Below are 22471 nucleotides of genomic sequence, written 5' to 3'. Positions count from 1 at the left end.
CGTCTCCTGGTAAACTTATGTAACCTTTTATTTTTCTTCCCCGCAGTTGGCCGTATTATTTTTCAGCTCTTCTCTGATGTGTGTCCAAAAACGTGCAGGAATTTCCTGTGCTTGTGTACAGGTAGGTGCTCGCTTGGGTGTCTTTGGGTGTCCTTCAGACATGCGTGTGTTTTTCTATATTGTAGTATTAGACAACGGGACCCGTATGTACATATATTCACATCTGTAAAACTAAAATATATGGTTTAAGAAATGTATATCGCTACTAATTATTTTTTTCCCTTCTTCCCCAGGTGAAAAGGGAATTGGAAAAGTGACAGGGAAAAAGTTATGCTATAAGGGTTCCACATTTCATCGAGTGGTGAAAAACTTTATGATCCAGGGTGGTGACTTCAGTGAAGGTAATGTGGAGGGGTACGCAGTCAGATACTCTAAACCAGGGGTGAGCGGGTTCGGTTTTACTCGGATCTTTAAACAGCATTTTATTGGCTATCGCCTATCATGTGTTTTGGTTAGCCAATATAATAAATCCGAATTTGCAGTAAAGTGGCGATAAGAACCGAGTAAATCCGAGTAAAACCGAGCCTGCACATCCATACTCTAAACCTATATTTATTTGTTTTCTCTTTGTAATCTATATGTAATGTAAGTAAAAGATAGTCGGGCGCTGTGGTCTAGGAATTAAATCTTATAAGCAGCTAACCTAAAGAGTGCCTAGCCCCTAATAGGAAGCAAGATAACTAGAAAAGAAGGGGGCGCAAATAGAATTCATGTACATTTAATAAAAATTGATAAATGAAATAGATAGATGTAATGTAAATCTAAAGAAATGAATAAAATAATTTTATAGAACATTACCCATTTTCTGAAATGTTGCACCTAAATCTGCAGAGCAGTTCCATTGTTTGCCCTCCCTTTCCCATAATCACTTTGTAACCCGTCGTATTACTAGGGGATAATCAACACACAGTCAAACAGCTGAGGCAAGTGGCCTTATGGCAAGGAATGTGTGGAAGATCATGGTGATGGGTTATTTGGTTACTATTGGGTTTTGGCAAAGTTGGGAATTATGGCATTGTGCAAGCATAATGAACACAAGTGCCTCTTTACCTGTTGGTTTTTAATTGCCGTAGGCTGAGGTTTCACATTTTTGCTCATCATCTAAACTACGTCGGAGAATAGGGGGAAGTGAGGGAGACAGGTTTGTTAGTATCAGTGGGAGGTTCATGGAATCGGGAAAAGTAACCCTCACTTGTAGACTCGGCCGTGAGGAAGAGGGGAGTTCCTTTATTGGGGTCAGCCTGTCCGTTGTAATTGGGCACTTACTGGAATTAGAGCTGCATGTGTCCAGTAAGCAGCAGATGCAAGTTATAAAGGTCTTCCGGGCTGCAGTGGTAATTTGGGTATACACTATATAGTCTTATTTGGGAGGACCCTGTAGATGGGGCCTACACCTGTTATATGGAGCAGTCACTTTTGTAAGGGAGTCCTCTAAACGTGGAGAATATCTTTAATTGTATTAAAAGATGCTTGCAACAAATACTAGACTTACAATATGTGCTTATGTTTACTGTTGTGTTTTTTGGGGGTCTTTAAGGCTTCTAATATATTTTCCCATCTGTTGTACTAGCAATAGGTATGTGATAAGGCTGCTCAAAGTACACAGCTTTTGCCAACTTCTCTGTGTGAATAAATCCTTAAGGTGCATACACACACACCGATTTTTTGAACGATTATCGTTAAAGATATAGTTTATCGTTCAATCGTTGAAAAAATCGTTCACTTTCTAAGTTAAAACGATGAACGATTATCGTTCATGCGCATTCACGTTTGTAGTTCAGTCAGACTGACCAACTCAACGATTTTCAGTAAGGGAATATGCAAAAATCGTTTGTAGTTAAAAAAAAAAAATCGTTCGTTACATTTAGTAAATGAACGATTTTAGTAAACGATTTTGGTTTATTTTTCCTTTGAAAAAATGAACGAAAATCGTTTACTAAAATCGTTCATTTACAAAATCGTTGTCTGTGTATGCAGCTTAAGTAATGCTCTGGAAGAATAGAAGTTTGTCTCACTCGGTTATATAACAGCTGCGTTTTCTGTCGCAGGTAACGGAAAAGGTGGGGAGTCCATTTTCGGAGGTTATTTCAAAGGTAAGGTTCCGCCGTGTTCCACTTCCTTATTCCACTTGTACATGGAGAGGGCTAGACAGATGTAAACGTCCAGGGTTAGACGACTTTCTTGCATGACTAATGTTGCATGAACAATCCATGTGCATGAACTTGGGCCTAAGTTTTATTTTTTCCTAGCTGCTTAATTTTAGAAAGGGACCTTCTAACTGTGTTGGTTAATCAGTGTCATTCTCAGCATGGAGGTTAGGCAACTTTTTCATTGAAAACTCCTATCTTCCTGCCTAAAACTGTCAACATATTCTTTTATTTATAGAGAATGTGGTCTTTTGCAAAATCCTAAGGTAAGAAACGCAAGCTCAGTACCTGAATAAACTCACTCTACCTTGCACCTTCCCCAGTAAACTGAGGCTCTCCCATCATTTGGGATTTTATGTAACGCTCTAGGGGAGGAAGTGATTTTAAATAAGAGTCATTTTGTCCATCTCTGTATTCTTCAGAATATGTTATCATGTCACTATTTTTGTGTCTCCGAAAGACTAGCTGTTCCGTCATAGTACCCCTTGCCGCTGCAGAGAGTGAGGCCTATGAATATAAAAGTTTTCCGATTCAGAGACCCGTAGTCCACTCCAGCCCCCCCAAACCCTCCCCCCCCCCCCCCCCCCCAGTTCTAATCCAAACTCTGCTTAGATTTAGAAATGAACGTAAAATGACTCCCTTGATTGGCGGGTCTAGGCATGCATGCTGTTAGGTGTCTCACTGGGGTAACTTAATCTTCGTTTGGTAGCGAGGTATACATCTGTGCTTCTACACTGCTATAACCATATGGCAAGGTCTGTATCCACTGAAGGCTTTCTTTTTGTTTTCTTTAAACAGTGTACTGAAATAGGTAAGTGTGATCTGCCCGGCCACTACTTAGATTTCTTTCCATTTCAGTTCTGCAGATAATGTGATTTCTTTAACATACATTTTCTTGGGGGCGTTCATGATACACAATCTCGCAGCTGTTTGAGCTTTACAGAGAAGCCTGTTGCTTTTTGTTTGTTTGTTTCCATCAGATTGTTGCAGGGTAAGAAAATGGGCAAATTCAGATCTTTAATTTCTACTTACAGGCACGACAACTAGAGGCACCGGTGGCATTAATATGGTTGTGGGACATATTAGCGGTAGCTGTGTAATGGATTATAGGATAGTGTTCAGAAATCATTCCGCCGCAATACACTGAGATTATAATTCCTGTCGGAGACTAACACCGCGCAGACTGTAAAATCTTACAGGGAGGCATTAATCCTTTATTACAATATACATGACCATAACAAACCTTCTTAGTCTATTCTATGTCTGAAAACTAGCGTGTACGTATGTGTCTGTCTGTCTAATCTCTTGTGTGCCAGAGAGAAGGGTTGGACAGCTTATAGGGTCCCGAGGGGAGCAGAGGGGGGGGGGGATGTAACAGTTATCAACAGAGATGTAACGACGGCTACTGGTTTTAGTGATAAGTACGCAACTCTGCCGCAAGATCCGTCCATACCTATCATCACAGGTTATAAGGCACTTTCCTCATTTGACCATTCTGCATAAAGGATCTTGGAGGTTAACTTTGTATATTAGTTACGCTGCTTAGTTCTTCATCTGCCAGTAAACCCACTAAACACTTATTGTTTTATTTTTTTCCCCCTTTTTTTTTTTTTTTATATCACAGATGAAAACTTTATTCTCAAACATGACCGCGCATTCCTTCTGTCTATGGCAAACCGTGGGAAGCACACCAACGGCTCCCAGTTTTTTATGTAAGTTTGTGTCGCCTTCCAAAACTTTAGTCCCCTCTCTATGTACTGTTCCTCCCCCTTTTGCGGCACGTGTTGTTAGCTGGATCGCTCTTTTCGTGTAGGTAGACTTATTCAGTGTAGCAGAATAGAAGTGCAGAGGAGGGATTTAATCTCCCATGTCCTGTGAGCGTAAACTTATTGTATTCACATTAACAGCGCTGCCCAGCTTCCAGCGGTGGGGAATTTGGGAGAGTTCCTTACCTGTGGGCTAAATGAGAGGTAGGGAGAGAATTTCCATTATAGATAATAATGAACAAATAGCTTCGGATTGCAAACAATCAATTATCTGTTTGGTATAAGTTGATGAAAGCTGATCTCTGATTGGCTGCCTGAATTGCAGTGAGTTGGGGTTGGTTTATTAAAAAATCTAATTGATTTACTGTTGACAACAAAACTACTTTTACACTGCACCATTTCCCTGTAAGAGCTCTGAAGTGTGTGAGATCCAAGTGCGCTAAATCAAAAACTGGAACTTTTTTTTTTAAGTAGTCTCTCATGTACTGTATATATGAAAACCCCCTTACCCACCACACTGGTCCAAAATCCCCTTTAAGTGCTGAACACCAATACTGTATTATACGTCTTCATCCCCATCGCCCAAGGTTTTAGTTTGTTTGCCACTGCAAAATCACTATTTCTTCAGGGTCCATAGGGCTCCACAGGGAGTCCTTGGGGTGTAGGTGGTGGATGAGGACAACGGGCACCACTGCATCTCATGTAATAGTTACCAGCAAAGTGTCATCGTCATTAGCTTTGCGCCATTTAATGATCTTACTGAATAGGGTAATACACACCGCTTACAATGGGATACTTGGATTTCTGATTGCTAGAAAGAGCTCCATTGTTATAACCACTCACCGGTGTTTCAGTAGCTTGCCAGGGCTCAGGATTGGTGCTATGCAATAGGTGAACACGGTCTACTCGACGCTGCAAAAATAGATTAGAGATACCTATGAGGAATGTGATGGTGAAGCAACAAGTGCCCACCGGGCATAGGTGCGTCCTGTCCTATTGATTTGCGGCACGGTCTGTTCAGCGTCACTCTGGCCTGCCAGTGGCTTCTACATAGGGCTCAATAAAACCTCCTGCAGCGTTCCCTAAATTCACCCTGCGTCAGGGGAAATCAGTGTGTACGAGCCCATCCATCCATGGTGGGTGTATTGTGGATATGTTGTAAAATAGAAGATCTGTGTTTCGATGACACCATCTGTGGTCTGTGGACGACATTGTGTCTTTGTGGGCTGCAGATCTGATGAGGGGGGGGGGTCAGTTGTTTATGGAATTTTGATCTTATTTTTTTATCTTTTCCCCCATTTTCTGCTTTCTCTCCTGTAATCCATAAAGAACAACAAAAGCAGCGCCACATCTCGATGGGTAAGCTAAGATTTCACTTTGTTTTTTTTGGCATCAAGCCTTTTTGCCAGCGATGCCTCCTTGTCATTGTATGTCATCTGTTTGTGTCATCGTCCCCTTATTGCACAGCCCTGCGCAGTGTCAGCACTTTACACGTAAACAGATAACGATCATGCTTCAGGGTAACAAAATTAGGAAGAGCAGACAGATTCATATAAAACGTGGGGCCTGTGAATGGTTTGAAGGATTATAACAAGGTATATAAGTGAAGTATTGGTTATATTATATAACTGGATTTTACAAAGTTGTATAAATCTGTAGAGTACATGTAACAATTACGAATCATTTTGGATGTGAAAAGGGAACCGTACATCCAGCAGGGCTACGTCATTACATATCCACAGCCAGGATACAGCACTTTCTGCAGATGCTATCAGTGTGAATTATAAGTGGCAGCCATGTTATGGAGAGGGGGGTAAGATTTTTAGAACATGGGGTCTTCAACATGCATCCCACCAACTCTTGTGGAACTATGCATCCCAGCATGACCTGTTTTAGTTTTAGCATGCCCTAATTTCACAACTGTGGCAGGACATGTTATGTGGTTCCACAGCAGCTGGAGAGCCACATGTCGAATACCTCTGCTTTTCGATTCCATGGGCTTAAATTTAATGTTCCAAGCGGCTTCAAATGGCTTTTCCCAGTTATCATCTATGTCCATATATCGCACTACCTACCAGCCAGAGGGTTTAGTGTTCTGTGATTTAAGGAGTTCCAGCATGGAAAAGTACAAAGCTAAGGAATTGGTTATTAAAGGGCACGTTACAGCTAGAGAGACCCATATTTTGTTACTTATGCCCCAAAGTCATCCTTAAACTGCATCAAAGAGTGGATAAGACCTCTTTGGTACGCCAGCCCTAAATAAAGTGGGGTACACTTTATAAATAAAGTAGCGCACGTCCATCATCCCCGTAGATGCTGAATCTGATGTGATCGTCAGGTTGACCAGCATGTACGGGTGATGATAGATGTTAAAAACAACCAGCGGGTACGCGCGTAGCTGGTCGCTTTTGAAATTTAAATGCCCAATTTGCAGCCGATTACTGAGCGATTGCACGATGACGATGTCGTGATCGTGCAATCGCTCAGTAAGGTCGCGTAGTGGATACACACCTTGAGATATTAATAGCAGATCTGAATATAACCTGGAAGGGAGTACATGGGATTTCATCCAGTCCATTGAGAAACTGATGAGCTTCCATTTATTGAGAGCTCATATTTGTTGTTCCATCCAGGGTAGGACCCACATTTTGAAGGAGTCTTTGCCATGCATTGAGGTAGATGATCTCTCTTTATGAGAAGTGTCTGAAGTTCCATGTCTATGGCATACAGTAAAGACAAACATTTGATATTAGATGAATGTAAACTAATGATGTCAGGCAAATCACACATCCCGATTAGACCCAGGGCAAACACTAGATTAGTTGTCCTGGTTTATAAGGTCCCCTGCATGATGCCTGAGAGAACATGACCTCTCCCTTTAGCAGTGTAACGTGACTGTTGGCAAGCAGCGATGATTTGTACAATATTGAATATCCTTTTCAGTGTTCATGTGGTATTTGGGCTTGTGATTTCCGGTTTTGAAGTGATAGAGCAGATAGAGAACCTGAAGACCGATGCTGCCAGCCGGCCCTACGCTGATGTGAGAGTCATAGACTGCGGGTTGCTGGTGTCCAAACCCAACAAAGATGGTAAGTGTCTCGTGACACCTGCATTATTCTGTTGGAGAAGCATGATGTGAGCTGCGCAGTTCTCTGAACCACGGCGTCTGTGGTTTACCGGGGCAGTCTTGTGACAAATTCAGTACATTTCATATGGGATTAGCAAATGTCTTAGTAATGCTTAGTCAAATTCATGCTGTCATCCTACAGTGCTGCCCTTTCCCTCTCTAAACAGTCATATTTCAAGAATCTCATCTCCTCCCAGTCCTCAAATCCCCAGTGTCTCTTTTCCACCTTCAACTCCCTCCTCTGCCCACCCCCTCCTCGTCTCCCCTCCTTGCTCTCTGCCCCTGACTTTGCTACCTACTTCACATCTAAAATTGATTCCATACGTCAGGACATCATATCCAACCAGTCCCCCAGCTCTCCACCTCCTCCTTTCCTGGATCTCCCCTCCCCATCCATTTTACTGACTGTGACATCCTTCTCCCCTGTGACTGGAGAGGAAGTTAAGACTCTTCTCTCTTCCCACCCCCCTTCCACCTCTCCCCTCGACCCTATCCCCTCCCACCTCCTCCGCTACCTCTCTCCTTCTGCCTGCTCCCATCTTGCCCACCTCCTTAATCTCTCCCTCTCTTCTGGCACTGTTCCTTCTGCATTCAAGCATGCCCGTGTCTCCCCCATTCTTAAAAAACCTAACCTTGATCCTAACATTCTCTCTTAACTATCGACCAATCTCTCAACTCCCATTTGCCTCCAAACTCCTTGAGCGTATTGTTTACAACTGCCTCACCACCTTTCTTTCCTCCCATTCCCTCCTTGACCCTTTTCAGTCTGGCTTCCGTTCTGTCCACTCCACTGAAACTGCCCTCTCAAAAGTGAGCAACGACCTCCTTGCTGCCAAATACAAGGGCCACTACTACCTGCTCATTCTCCTTGACCTCTCTGCTGCTTTTGACACTGTGGACCACCCTCTACTGCTGCATATCCTTCACTCCCTTGGTCTACGTGACACTGCTCTTTCCTGGCTGTCCTCTTACCTCTCTGACCATTCCTTCTCTGTTTCCTCTCATGGCGACTCCTCCCCCCCACAGCCTCTTACAGTAGGTGTTCCCCAAGGTTCTGTTCTTGGACCTCTCCTATTCTCTCTCTATACGTCTTCTCTAGGTAAACTCATCAGCTCTTTTGACCTCCATTATCATCTCTATGCTGATGATACTCAGATCTACCTTTCCTCACCTGATCTTTCCCCCTCTCTACTGACTCGTATCTCTAACTGTCTCTCTGCTATCTCTTCCTGGATGTTCCAGCGATTTCTCAAACTTAATATGTCTAAGACTGAGCTGATAGTCTTCCCACCTTCCTACATAACAACATGTCCTGCTATATCTTTATTAATAGATGGCATTACTATCTCATCTAGTCCCGAAGTGCATTGTCTTGGAATCATCCTGGACTCTTCCCTCTCCTTCAAACCACACATTCAGAACCTCTCACAGTCCTGTCGTTTCCATCTCAAGAATATTTCCAAGTTCAGACCCTTTCTCACCCAGGATGCTACCAAAACCCTTGTACATGGCCATGTCCAGATTGGACTACTGTAACCTTCTCCTAGCTTGCCTCCCCAAATCCCATCTCTCTCCTCTCCAGTCTGTGCTCAATGCTGCTGCTCGGCTCATCTTCCTCTCCAAACGCTCTACATCTGCCTCCCCTCTTTTGCAAGCCCTCCACTGGCTCCCATTCCCTTTCAGAACCCAATTCAAGGCTCTTACACTCACTTACAAAGCCCTCACCCATTCCTCTCCCATTTACATCTCTGATCTCATCTCCCTTCGCTCTTCTGTCAGCCCTCTTCGTTCACTTAATACACGCCGCCTTTCATGCCAATTGATTACTTCCTCCCACTCCCGCCTCCAAGACTTTGCCCATGCTGCTCCTCACCTTTGGAACGCCCTCCCTCTCCCTATCAGACTCTGCACCTCTCTACCATCTTTCAAACGAGCTCTTAAGACCCACTACTTCATTAAAGCCTTCCAGCTCTCATCCTAACTTGCTGCTACATCTTCCTTTCTCCCCGCCCACCCCATCTGTGTCACTCCTGTTTGTCTGCCCCTCCCTTAAAGAATGTAAGCTCTTTCGAGCAGGGCCCTCTACCCTCTTGTGCTTCTCCTTACTGTAATTTAATTTATTTATTACTCCCCACTAGAGCAACTAACACTTGGCTGCTTATGTGGGCGTTGAGATCGTTAATATAGCGATGTTTATCCATGTCCTGTACTGTATTGTATTGTAAGTCACTGGTTACTTATTTGTCTATGTACTTTGTAAGGCGCTGCGGAACACTTGTGGCGCCATATAAATAAATGATAATAATAATGCTGTTGTGATCGAATGAGAGATAACAAGGTTAAACATTAGTTTCTTATAAAACGTTTCTGCTGATATCATTATCGGACAGTGAGGGAAACGGTATTATTCAAGGTTCCCGAAATGAATGCAGACAAAGGGATAGAGAGGGCCTTGCTCATGAGCGTTTTAATTTGGACCTGGGTGAAAGGAGGATGGAGTGCTGCTCAAAGTTGAGATCAGGGCAGTTAGATTCTGGAGGACGGGGGCTGGGGCCGCAAAGTGGGGAGAGAAAGTGTCGTTGCTGCGTTGGATTGAAGCAGCGTCACAGATTGTGTCCGCATACAGCTTACCTCTGTGCACTACAAGTCGCAGCTGTGACGCTGTAAAGCAGCATTTTGCATGCAGATACAGCTGCACACAGAACATAGGCATGCAGTATATCATTTTAATCAGTGGAAGCTGTTTGTGCGTCCTATTCTCATCACTCTGCGAAATTGACGCATTGGAGGGTAAAAAATGCCCGAAAAGAAGCTTAGTGCTATGGAGTCGCACCACAGGCGCGGGGGAGAGAGACTGGACGTGAGCAATGCACCAGGTCAGTGGGCTTGAGAGCCCGGGGAAATGATGGTGTTATAGCAGATAGAGCTGGTGACTCTGGGAGGATAGGAACTTATAGGATCTGGTGTGTTTTGCACATGTCGATGCCTTCAGTAGCATTGGGACATCCATATGGAGATAGTACAGAAAGGGAGAGGTCAGGTGAGGAGTAGATTTATCAGCATAGAGGTTGCACTGGAGGCCGAGTGAGCGAATTAGTTCCCTTCTAATAAAGATGTACAATGAGAAAAATATAGGGGCCAAGAACCAAGCCCTGTGGGAATGGGTATGAAATACCGCTGGCCGGCGGTTCGATTCCCGTCAGCGGCAGCCCGACAAGAGCAGAGTTAGAAGCAGCGGAAGCCCGACAGCGCTGGAAATCCTGATCGTGGATAGGTAAGTATCTACTAACCGAACCCTAACTTCCCCCCCAAGTGCCTTACCCCTAATCCCCTCTCTAAGTGCCTAACCACCCCCTTCCCCGCTGCCTAAACCTAAGTCCCCCAGGGGGTTGCCTAACCCTAAGTCCCCCCCGGGGGTGCCTAATCCTCCCTCCCCGTAGCCTAACCCTAACCCTCCCCGGGGTGTGCCTAACCCTAAGTCCCCCCCAGGTGCCCTAACCCTCCCCCCCCCCCACGGCTGTCCGCTCGCGACGCCCGGCATCACTACGGTCTCCCGGCATCGAGGAAATGCGGGCGTCTACATCTAGACGCCCGGCTATTCACCCTTGCCGGGATATGACAGTCGGGAAGCCGGCTGCCGGTATTTAGGCCGTCGGCTTCCCGATTGCTTCCCGCCCTGTGGTACCCCAACAGTTAGGGAAGGCTATGCCAGAGATAGACACACACTAAGGAGTGTCTCAGTATCTATGACATGAAGGTGGGACGAGCTGTAACGATTGCCAGTGTAATGAAATGGGTGCCGGGGGAGTGGGTGATCTAACAGTGCTGAAAGCCACAGAGAGACCCAGGAGGATCAGTAAGGAGAAATGACCTGTAGCTGTGTACGTATCACTCTTCCTAGTGTCGTCTTTGTAGAATATCTGATTGCAGAGTGAGGAGACAGAGAGATGGGTGTTAGTACACAAGTCGCTCCAGTGGTTTGGAGGCCAGGAGGAGGAGAGAAATAGGGAGGTAGATGGGGGAGAGGCTATGGCGAGGGGGGGGATTTCTTTAGGATTAGAAAGATAAGAGCGCGGATGGAAATGTGCCAGTGGGGAGATAAGCGAGTTAGAGGTGGGCATTGTATAAAGGAGAAGTTGGCATTAAATAAGCCTTGTGGATAAGGGCATATAAAAAGAACACGGCAAAGCTTCATGCTAATGTACATACACAAAGAAGTGTATTGAATTGTGCTTGTAAAGAATATTTTTAATAATATTTATTAACTTACATTCATTCACCAGGTACTTTTTGCTGAAATATTTTCATTATTCTTTCCTTGTGACGGGATTAAAAAATAAATGAATGTAAAATTAGCCATATCATTAAATGGAAACTCGTCTGCCTGCACTTGCAGTTCTTCAGGCCGGACTCCAAAGTATAACGGTCACTCATTTACATATATATTTGTTATATTATCTTGAAGCAGTGTTACTGAGGACAGGGCTGCATGTGACTGGGGCAGTGACCTGATGTGAGGAGAGGAATGGAGGAAACAGAGCTATATAGTGGGAGGAGCAGGGTCCCCAGCAGCACAGAGTATATCAGGAGATGAGTGACATGTTACAGAGGACCGGGCTGCCTGTGACTGGGGCAGTGACCTGATGTGAGGAGAGGAAACAGAAAACCACAAACAGAGCTATATAGTGGGAGGAGCAGGGTCCCCAGCAGCACAGAGTATATCAGGAGAGGAGTGACGTGTTACTGAGGACAGGGCTGCATGTGACTGGGGCAGTGACCTGATGTGAGGAGAGGAATGGAGGAAACAGAGCTATATAGTGGGAGGAGCAGGGTCCCCAGCAGCACAGAGTATATCAGGAGATGAGTGACATGTTACAGAGGACAGGGCTGCCTGTGACTGGGGCAGTGACCTGATGTGAGGAGAGGAAACAGAAAACCACAAACAGAGCTATATAGTGGGAGGAGCAGGGTCCCCAGCAGCACAGAGTATATCAGGAGAGGAGTGACGTGTTACTGAGGACAGGGCTGCATGTGACTGGGGCAGTGACCTGATGTGAGGAGAGGAAACAGAAAACCACAAACAGAGCTATATAGTGGGAGGAGCAGGGTCCCCAGCAGCACAGAGTATATCAGGAGATGAGTGACGTGTTAGTGAGGACAGGGCTGCATGTGACTGGGGCAGTGACCTGATGTGAGGAGAGGAAACGGAAAACCACAAACAGAGCTATATAGTGGGAGGAGCAGGGTCCCCAGCAGCACAGAGAATGTCAGGAGATGAGTGACGTGTTAGTGAGGACAGGGCTACATGTGACTGGGGCATTGACCTGATGTGAGGAGAGGAAACTGAAAACCACAAACAGGGCTATATAGTGGTAGGAGCAGGATCCCCAGCAGCACAGAGTATATCAGGAGAGGAGTGACGTGTTAGTGAGGACAGGGCTGCATGTGACTGGGGCAGTGACCTGATGTGAGGAGAGGAAACAGAAAACCACAAACAGAGCTATATAGTGGGAGGAGCAGGGTCCCCAGCAGCACAGAGTATATCAGGAGAGGAGTGACGTGTTAGTGAGGACAGGGCTACATGTGACTGGGGCAGTGACTTAATGTGAGGAGAGGAATGGCGGAAACAGAAAACCACAAACAGGGCTATATAGTGGTAGGAGCAGGGTCCCCAGCAGCACAGAGTATATTAGGAGAGGAGTGACGTGTTAGTGAGGACAGGGCTACATGTGACTGGGGCAGTGACTTGATGTGAGGAGAGGAATGGCGGAAACAGAAAACAACAAACAGAGCTATATAGTGGGAGGAGCAGGGTCCCCAGCAGCACAGAGTATATCAGGAGAGGAGTGACGTGTTAGTGAGAACAGGGCTACATGTGACTGGGGCAGTGACTTGATGTGAGGAGAGGAAACGGAAAACTACAAACAGAGCTATATAGTGGGAGGAGCAGGGTCCCCAGCAGCACAGAGTATATCAGGAGAGGAGTGACGTGTTAGTGAGGACAGTGCTACACGTGACTGGGGCAGTGACCTGATGTGAGGAGAGGAATGGCGGAAACAGAAAACCACAAACAGAGCTATATAGTGGGAGGAGCAAAATTCCCCAGCAGCACAGAGTATAACAGGAGATGAGTGACGTGTTAGAGTGAGGACAGTGCTACATGTGACTGGGGCAGTGACCTGATGTGAGGAGAGGAGTTGGGAGTAATGGTGCATACACACGATCAGATTTTTGCTTCAGATATGAACGATAACGATTTAAAAATCGTTCAGTCGTTCATATCTGAAGGAAAATCGTTCATATCTGACATGCCTGAACGATGGACGATCAACGATGCGCGTTCCCCTTTGTCAGATAACGATATCTGACATCTGATGTGTTTGCAGTCAGACTTGGATGATTCCATTCATTTTAATGCAGTCAAAAATCGTTCAATCGTTCAAAACTTTGGTAAAATCGTTCAAATCGTTTAATCGTTCAATCGTTCATCAGACAAATCTGACAAGTCTGACCGTGTGTACGCTCCATAAGAATGAAATAGTGGAAGGAGCAGCATCCCTTAGCATCACTGAGTGTTTATAATGACTCTCCTGTGATACGGATCTGGGAGCGTATGTATCTCCATGTGAAGTAATGTTTATACACCCAAATTGTTGTACAAGTGGTATCTCCATGTAAATTGCCTCATGACTTGTTGTAAACCGTATTATTTTATGACACAGGAGAGTGATGGTTTTCTTTTTTATCTTCCATCTTTTATTAAATCCCAGAAAAAATCAAGCAAGCTTCTTCAGAGTCTGAGGAGTCCGATTCCAGCTCCAAGTCCTCTTCTCCATCTCTGTCATCATCCTCCACAAAGTCTTCCAGCTCGGAGAGCGAGGCGGAGCTGGAGCGAAACAGGAGGCGGAAACGAAAGCGTAAAACCAAAGTGAAACGCTCGAAGAGAAGACGTAGAGATGACCATCGAGGGGTGGAGGAGGAGAAGCCTCAGAGTCAGCACAGGTACGCTCGTTTCCGGATGCCACCCACACGTTAGAGCGTATCGTCTAAATTTGTGTATCCTCTTTATATTCCCTCTACTCTCATACACGTATTGCCTATCCCTGTCTTTCAGCGCTCACTCTGAGAGGAACGGTGTTGCAGAGGATAAAGATTTAAATGCCAAGAGAGACAAGCCTGTCGTCCGGCCAGAGGAAATCCCTCCTGTCCCCGAGAATCGGTTCTTGCTGCGAAGAGACGCTCCTGCCCCTAACCCAGAGTCCGAACAGTAAGCTGCTGCCATTCATAACTAATATAGGCTTTACTTAGGTGCTAACGGTCCAGCAAGCCTGATCATCGGCAACCTCAAGTAAAAAATAAAAACCTGTTCATTGCCGCATAGCCATAACATAAGGGTGTAGTATAGTTTTGGGGTACAAAAGATGCGCTTATATAAAAATATCTGTAAGGTCTAGTTATCAGCAATATATTACACAACTGGATAACGCCCTGTCTATTGTGTATTCTGTAGGCTCACATCCATTAGACGACAGGCAAAAGACTGCACGATTGTGACATTCTAATCGTGCAGTCGTTTGTCAGTCTGTGATGTTCCTTCACTGACCGAGCAGTCATTCAGTGTAGGCACATCAATCATCTGCAGACATGTTGAATTTCACGATATCGTCAGGTTGTAAAACATATTTGTACGATGATAGATGTCTAAACGACCAGCGGGAGCGTGTATCGCTGGTTGTTTTAGAATTTTTTTTAAACGATTATCGAACGATAATGATATCGTTCAATCGCTCAATTTAATCGTCTAGTGCATGTGTGCCTTAAGGATAATGTAAGTCACCGATGTCATCCTTGGCTATATTAGGAAACTTGCTTGCAGGTTGAATGCAGTTATACAGCACACAAACCTTTATGGTGGATTATGGGATGCAAAATAAGACATTCGTAATAACATCAGCACTCGATGATTATTAGCAGTGACCTCACTGTTAATGTTGACTGTTTACTGGAGTTTGTTATATGTCTGTATAGTTCTGTTATCAGTTTACTGACCACTCAGAAAACCTGGTTATTATAGTAAACTGAAGCCCCTGCTGTAAATTATTGCGGATATTACGCACCACCTGCGATATAAATACCCTCTGCCCGCGTTCTTGTATAGTTACAGATCTAAGCATCGGCTTACGTACAATATTCTCATATATGCGAGCGTCCTACAAGTGAAAGAATACAGGGACAGTCGTGTTTTCTGTGCATACTTAGAGTTTATTTAGGGACTGTTCTATTCTAGGTATATTAATAATCTGTTGATGCAGTTTGTTTCTGAGTTAAAGGCACCAGCATTAGTCAATGAGTTTGACACCCATTTTGCATTCCCAGAGTATATCCTTTTCCCTAATCTCTCTCCCTAAAATTTGACACCAGAAAATGTACCTAGCAGTAATGTCACTGCTGTGCAGTACTTTTCTAGTATATTACTTTGCAAGTTCAGTACAGTTATTCAGTAAAAAATTATGTGCCTATCATATGTAGAGCCTTGTTGAATTTGAGCGGAGCCGCAATACTTTTCCGCCTCCCTGACTTTTCGCCTACATCGCGTGTTTTGTAGGCGGAAAAATATCACGCGCGTGCCCGCTTTACCCCGTATTCAATTTGAAAGTAAGCGAAAACGGGACCCGGCGAAACTTAAACAAGCGGAAAGTTTGGGGAAATCAGCCTGACACCCCCCAAAAGATGCTCTGACATGGGGGTTAGCTATGGTTTGCTGAAGGTATTTGTTGGTTTTAAACGGGCTCAATAGTTGCTAAATAGCGTTTTTGAATAAGTGATGCAGAATAGTATTCAGTAGGTTTTTTTTTGCAGAAAATAACAACCCAGCAAATTTGGGGTACTTGAAAATGGGGGTCAGCATATTTTAAAGTTGCTAAAGTGAAGTTAAAAAAATTGTGAAAAATCCACCTGCCGCAAGCACCTGCAATGAAAAAAACATCCCTGGGGCATACTTGGGAACCCCCCCCAGAGTCAAGTTCGCTAGTTTTTAACTTTGTCCCCCAACTTTTTGAATTTGGGGGCAAAAAAAGTTTTTTGTTTTTTTTTTGGGATGGTGTTGTGTTTTTGTAAAAAAATTTTTTTACAGAGTTTACCTTTGGGGGACTGTCTGGAGACTGCACGGGGGTTCCCGCAACGTTGCACGCCAAATCCCCAATTCTGCACTTTTTTCTGCCTGCTATTCATAGGCGAAACTTTTCCATCTATTACCTTGCTAGGCGGAAAGTCTTTCAAATTGAATACGGAGTAAAGTCAAAACAGGCAAAAATGACGTCATCGGCGAAAAGTTTTCGCCAAAAACACGCGAAAACTGACTTTTCACCTCAAATTGAATACGGGCCATAGTGGTCTAGATGTTTTTACTTCGACTAGGATTAATTAGTTAAGATATTCATTTTCTCGGGTTTTTTTTGTTTGTTTTTTACCAGTTCCAGTACCACATTCAGTGATATAAAATATGAACGCTTCCACCTGCCCCCCCTCCCCCAAACTGTTTTTGGATATTTTTAGGATGTTTCAACATTCATGATTTAATAAAATTTTTCATAATTTTTTTTTCCCCAGAAACCAATCTCTAGCGAATCCAGAAAACGAGAAGAATAAAGGATCCGTTACAAAATCTGGGAGGAAAATCAGAGGCCGTGGCACAATAGTACGTGTCCTCTCATACTAATGTGTCATCTCTATGTCCTCCTAGTATGACTGTACACGTGGTTTGTTTTATAGAGAGATGAAGGGCAGGACTGTCAGTCTTAAAGTCCTAAAGTGGCTGATAACAGGGAAAGAGCTTGATATAATTTGAACTAGGGGCTATACAGTGTTTAATAACTTTTAACGGCTGGTCTGATGATGTAACAGTTGCTTATGTATGTTACAAGATACCTTTAGGTTTAATGTCAATTCTGTTTCAGTCCATTTAAACACATAGGCCATCAAATTCTGCGTTGGCTTTTTTTTTTGCATATGACTCAAACACGTTGGGGCGAATCCCAACACAGTGGAACCGGTTCCTATGAGCCCACTGGAGAGTAATAGTAGTATAGCTCTCTCTACGCTAATGCCTCTTTGTGGAAAATGAGGCAAGCTGTCTGCCTACGCTGTTCTTTCTCAGAGGCTGTATTGCTCTATCCATCACACATCTCCGGCGGTAAGGACTGACATAGGCCACCCAGGGAGAGGGCATAGAGAACAGCTCTTCGGGTGAAATCCTTTTTTGTTTGTTTGCATGTTACAAGTAATCTAAAGCAAAGCCAATGCCGAAGTTGGCGATCAGTTCTCCGTAGTCATATACGTTAAAGCCTTTCTAGTATTCAAATCCGTGTGTATGTATGCGGGTCATTATTGAAGTAGAGATTAGCCTATCAATGCAGAATGATCATTGGGGGATGTTGCTTGAGCTGTGAAACATTATTTGGTAACATGAAAATGTCGCTCTGCCGTACCCCCTTCCAGCGGTATCACACCCCCCCGCTCTCCAGATCTCATTCAGAGTCTGATGATGATGGAGAAAGCAGCGAGACCCCCCCACACTGGAAGGAGGAGATGCAGAGACTTAAGACCTATAAATTACCCACCGGGGAAAAGTGGAGCAAAGGAGACAAGTAAGAGCTATACCAATGACCTGTTCTGTTCTTAAGCGAGTTACTGGGACGTTCCTGGTTCACAGTAGTATCTGAGCTGTGATTAGAACATAAACTGAGCATTCTGGGGGGGTGATTCAATTAGTCGCAGGGTTAAGCTACAGGTATTGCGTCCGGAGCTTTTAAATTAAACTGCATTCATATTATAATGTAGCCACCATGGGTATTGCTTATTAATAATAATGATGTAGCCCCCACCAGTATTGCTTATTACTATATTATAATGTAGCCTCCACGGTTAAAGCTGTTGCTGCATATTATTATAATGTACCCTCCGCAGATATTGCTCATTTACATTATAATGTACCCTCCACAAACATTGCTTGGCAATATTATAAAGCACGGATCACACACAAGTATGGCTCCTTCACCGGCCGGCTCTGGCGCAACTATGCTGCATCCTCATGGTGAAAAGTCATAACAAGATACCGATGGGTCTTAAACAGTTGTGTAGACCGTGTGACCACGTGAGACCTCCAAAAGTGGCGAGATCTTGCTATATTACACGCAGACTCCATATCAGAATTATCTAGCAAAAAACTAAATATTATGCATTTTTTTCTACTGCTTTAATATTCTTCACCAATACAAAGGATAAAATACGTACAGTATGTATGCACACACAGATGCTCATAGGAATACCGCCAGAAATATATATGGCGCCATCTTGTGTCCCTACAGGAAATTAAAAAATACAGAACAGCATTAGCGAAATAGCATCTAGACCAGGGTCATTCAACTATTATTTTGAGTGGGCCACTCTGAAAAGTCGGGGCGATTTGGCGGCTACTCCCAAAAGTAGTATTTGCAAAAGTTTGCTGCGGGTTTCCCTGTTTCCTTCCACGCACCTAAAACTTACTGGTAGGATAAATGGCTGTTTAATAAAGTGTTCCTTAGTGTGCGTTTGTGGCTGTTTGTGTGATTAAAGATCCAAAACTAATTATGACATTTCCTTCAGGCTCAACGATCGTCATTCCAGTCGCTGGGATGAAGGAAATTTGTCTAAGAGGTCAAGTTCCTGGTCACATGACAATTACCAGTCCGACGCTAGCAGAGCGCGCACTTCCCACTCCAAAGCTCGAAAGAAAGACAAGAAGATAAAACATAAAAAGAAATCAAAAAAGGTGAAACAAAAGAAACACAACCAGCCCAAGAAGGACCAATTAGCAGGATCTCATCGAGAAGAGTCTCCAGGCAGGAGGAGAAAATCTTCACAGGAACGAGTGAGGAGATCTTTATCCAGGTCCTCCAAAGACTCTTCAAAAAAAGGCTGGTCTAGATCGGACAAAGAGCATAGATCCTCGGCTCATTCCAGCAAAGGCTCTTACTTGAATTCCCGATCTAGATCAAGGTCCTATTCTAGAGGAAGTCCGAATTCCAGAACCTCCTCGAAATCCACTTCTCGTTCAAGAAGCCGCTCAAGAAGTAGATCTCAAGCAAAATCAAGGTCAAGGAACAGAAATGTGTCTGAATCACACACCAACGCGTTTTCTCACTCTTCTTCCAAACAAATCAAAACTTCACCATCACCCCTCAAAAAATCTTTGCCTTCAGCGGGAAGTAAGCAAGTTGCAGGCAGTGAGCCAGGAGAATCTGCAGTTAAACAGTCCGTTAAGTCGGCCAATGAGCCTGCTCTGGCGATTGTAACGGCTGACCGTGTTTGCGTGCTTTCCTTAAGCGACAGTCCCCCGCCTTCCAGGTGGAAACCTGGACAGAAGCCCTGGAAACCATCTTATGAACGAATTCAGGAAATTAAGGCCAGGTCCTCTAATATTATTCCATCTCAAAGCAGATATGGTGTTAGCAACACCAAAGGGGGCTCACACCAAAAGTCTCAAACAAGCTCAGACAGCGAACGTAGTGATTATTCTGGCAGAAGTTCAAGCTATTACCGGAAATCGAAAGATCGTTCTTCCAGGAGCAAATCTTACAGTAGATCTTATTCTAGGTCCAGAAGTAGAAGTAGTTCATCATCTCATGCTGAGGGCGGTTTGTCGTCCTCCTATGATAGTTCTTCATCCAGCGAGTCTAATGATGACATGGTACATGCAGACACTTCTTTGTCAAAGAAGACTGTACCAAAAGTGAAAAACAAAAAATTGAGAAACCAGCATCATAATACTGAAGGGGAACTGGGGAAAACTCTTTCTTCAAAAAGCACGGGGAGTCGTTCTAATTCAATCTCTTCTTCAGACAGTGATAACGAGATTACTAAAAGATTACTGAAAACAACCAAGGCATTGCTTGATAATAATAGTAACTGCAGCAACAAAAACATAGCTTTAGTTGACGCTGTTGAAGACTCTAAGTTAGACCAGCAAAATTCCAGAACTGGAACAGATTGCACAGAAACAATCATATCTAACATAGACAAAGTACTGATAGTCGACAAGTTGATAGAAACAGTTGGGAAAGCAGTCCAAGAGGAATCTGTTACCAATTCCCAAATTATAAATATAAAAGAAGACTTGATGTCTTCAGGGAAAGAGGAAGGCGAGGCCAGTTCAGAATCTGGCTCTGAAGCAATGAAAGTCTCTAAAACTCCACCCTCCGAAACATTGTCTGTACATGCGTCTGGGAGTGTTACCGAGAAACTTAACAAAACCCCATCGTCCGAGAGCTCAACGCCAGAAAACAACAAGAGCAAGTCAAAGAAACGCAAGCGCCGCTCTGGTAAGAAAAGCGCAAAGAAAAGCCATTCGAAGAAGGCAAAGGATAAAGCCAAAAAGAAAAAAGAGAAGAAGCAGAAATCTCAGAAGAAAAAGCAGTCCTTCCACTGGCAGCCTCCACTCGAGTTTGGGGAAGAGGAGGATGAAGAGACGGCTGGTGGAGAGACCAATGTGCAAATTAAAATTGGCGAACAAAAAGACTTGCTTCTCAATAAGTCGTCTTCTGAGGCCAAGAACCCGTCCAATGAAACTCTACTGGTGGGTAAATTAAGCACCATGCCAAACAAAAAAATGTCACTGACTTCTACGGTAAAGGCAGAACTAACCAAGCCTTTATTAAATTTAGCAAAAAGTCCAGTTATCCAGGAAAACCTGGCTAAAACAGCTGATATAAAAACTTTTACTTCACATCGATCGTTGGCCCTGATGAAACAGAAACTGGAAAAGAACCCTTCAGGGGGCACGAAGGCAGGCCCCACTATCATAAGCTCTGACCAGGTATCTCTTCAATCGACAACTGCTGCTCCCGTCTCAGGAGAAAATATACAAGTCAAGGAAGAGAAAACTCAAAGTACCCAACCACCACTAAATAATGCAACAAGTTTGGGAACTGTTGAGGCTGGTAGTTCCGAGTCTGTAGCTGCGGACAATAAATGGAAACCTGTCCAAGGCCCTACTGTCTTGCAAACAGTGAAGCCTCCTAATACTCCTGTAACTACTCCTGCAGATCAAGAGAAGAAGCCGCAAGGCCTGAGGATCGAGATTAAAAGTAAAAACAAAGTTAGACCCGGTTCCCTTTTCGACGAAGTCAGGAAAACGGCCCGTCTTAACCAGCGGCCCAGAAACCAGGAGAGCTCTAGTGAAGAAAGATCGTCAAGCGACGATAAGAGCCAGTCGGGTGGTAAGGCCAAGTTTCGAAGCAAGTCTCGATCGACTTCCAGTCGCAAGTCAAGATCTCGGTCTTACAGCAGATCCAGCAGTCGATCTCGCAGTCGGAGTTCTTCATCCAGGTAACCATGTTTACTATCTCATTAAGTGCAAAAAATGTTTTAGCAACTTTGGTGAAAAACTCTTGGTGAAATATGTATTCAGGCTTGACCCCCTTTAATCACAGATACCTAACTTTTTTCTGAATTATGTGGTGGTGGCTTCCTGTCTCAAAGAAGGAAACAAATTCAGGGCAAGTTAATGGGAGACATAACAGACCAGGCGCAGTATTCAATTATAACCTGAAGGTGTCGCTGTAGTTGAAGACTTTTGACCTTTGTTTAACAACAAAATCAATAATGGGTGTCTCAGATGCTTCTTTTCTCCTGGTCACACACGTTGCACTCACTGGTGATATCTGGTAATTGGCCAGCTATCGCAGCTCATGCAGACCCAAGATGACTGACCATTATCCTGCCAAAATTGATAGGATCTTTATCAGGCATATTGGTAAATATAAACGGTCGGAAGATGACCACTTATCAGCCTGCGTGTACCGTCTGTGTGACGGACGCGGAAGCGATTCAGTCCACTCGAGCACCAACTGGCCGGAACTCTCCAGCTTTGGCCACCCATGTTTGAGTGGTGAAAGTGGACAGCTGCCCTGTGGCTTTCAGGTGCAGCGGCAGCCCTCGTGGCATGTGTGTGGCCAGCCTTTCATCCTTTCTACAGTCATGATGAGCCCTCCTCTGATTTATACCAGTTGTATAATGATGGACAATTATTTCCTCTGATTGTGGATGGATAACTTTGGACTTTTTGAGTTACATTTAGTCTGAATTGATCTTATCTTTGATCTCTGGTCAAGAAGCTGTACCAGGAGTCGGAGCCGAAGACGTTACAGCCGCCTCAGATCACGGACCCGGAGCAGATCTTATGGCAGTTATAGAAGTCATAGGTACGGCAGATCTGCAAGGTATTTTCTGTAAATGTTCAGTAAAAGCAGAAGACGACCTGTAGTAGTGACCCAGATCAGACATGAAAGTGATGATAAATTCGCTATTCAGAGACACCTACAGGACAGTGCCAC

At 44.2% G+C, this 22471-nt stretch overlaps 1 protein-coding gene across 7 annotated transcripts in view; it reads left to right on the top strand.

Annotated features, from left to right (window-relative positions):
* NKTR (natural killer cell triggering receptor) overlaps positions 1-22471 on the top strand; it is a 40673-nt gene that overhangs the window by 14372 nt on the left and 3830 nt on the right. For 2 of the 7 annotated variants that reach the window (XM_088453082.1, XM_088453081.1), the window contains exons 3-14: positions 47-121; positions 294-401; positions 2109-2153; positions 3832-3919; positions 5303-5332; positions 6917-7062; positions 13871-14102; positions 14215-14367; positions 16710-16797; positions 17598-17746; positions 18744-21464; positions 22250-22339. In XM_088453082.1, coding sequence (XP_088309208.1) covers positions 47-121; positions 294-401; positions 2109-2153; positions 3832-3919; positions 5303-5332; positions 6917-7062; positions 13871-14102; positions 14215-14367; positions 16710-16797; positions 17598-17746; positions 18744-21464; positions 22250-22339 — 3925 coding nt within the window. Of the gene's footprint in view, positions 1-46; positions 122-293; positions 402-2108; positions 2474-3831; positions 3920-5302; positions 5333-6916; positions 7063-13870; positions 14103-14214; positions 14368-16709; positions 16798-17597; positions 17747-18743; positions 21465-22249; positions 22358-22471 lie in introns of those variants that run through there. The other 5 variants (XM_088453079.1, XM_088453077.1, XM_088453080.1 and 2 more) reach the window with 4 other exon arrangements.

This window comes from Taudactylus pleione, unplaced genomic scaffold (genome assembly GCF_031769625.1).
Source record: "Taudactylus pleione unplaced genomic scaffold, aTauple2 ptg000571l, whole genome shotgun sequence".
NCBI classification, from domain to species: domain Eukaryota; kingdom Metazoa; phylum Chordata; class Amphibia; order Anura; family Myobatrachidae; genus Taudactylus; species Taudactylus pleione.
The sequence above is the reverse complement of the archived record's forward strand: the minus strand, read 5'-3'. Positions and strand labels throughout refer to the sequence as shown.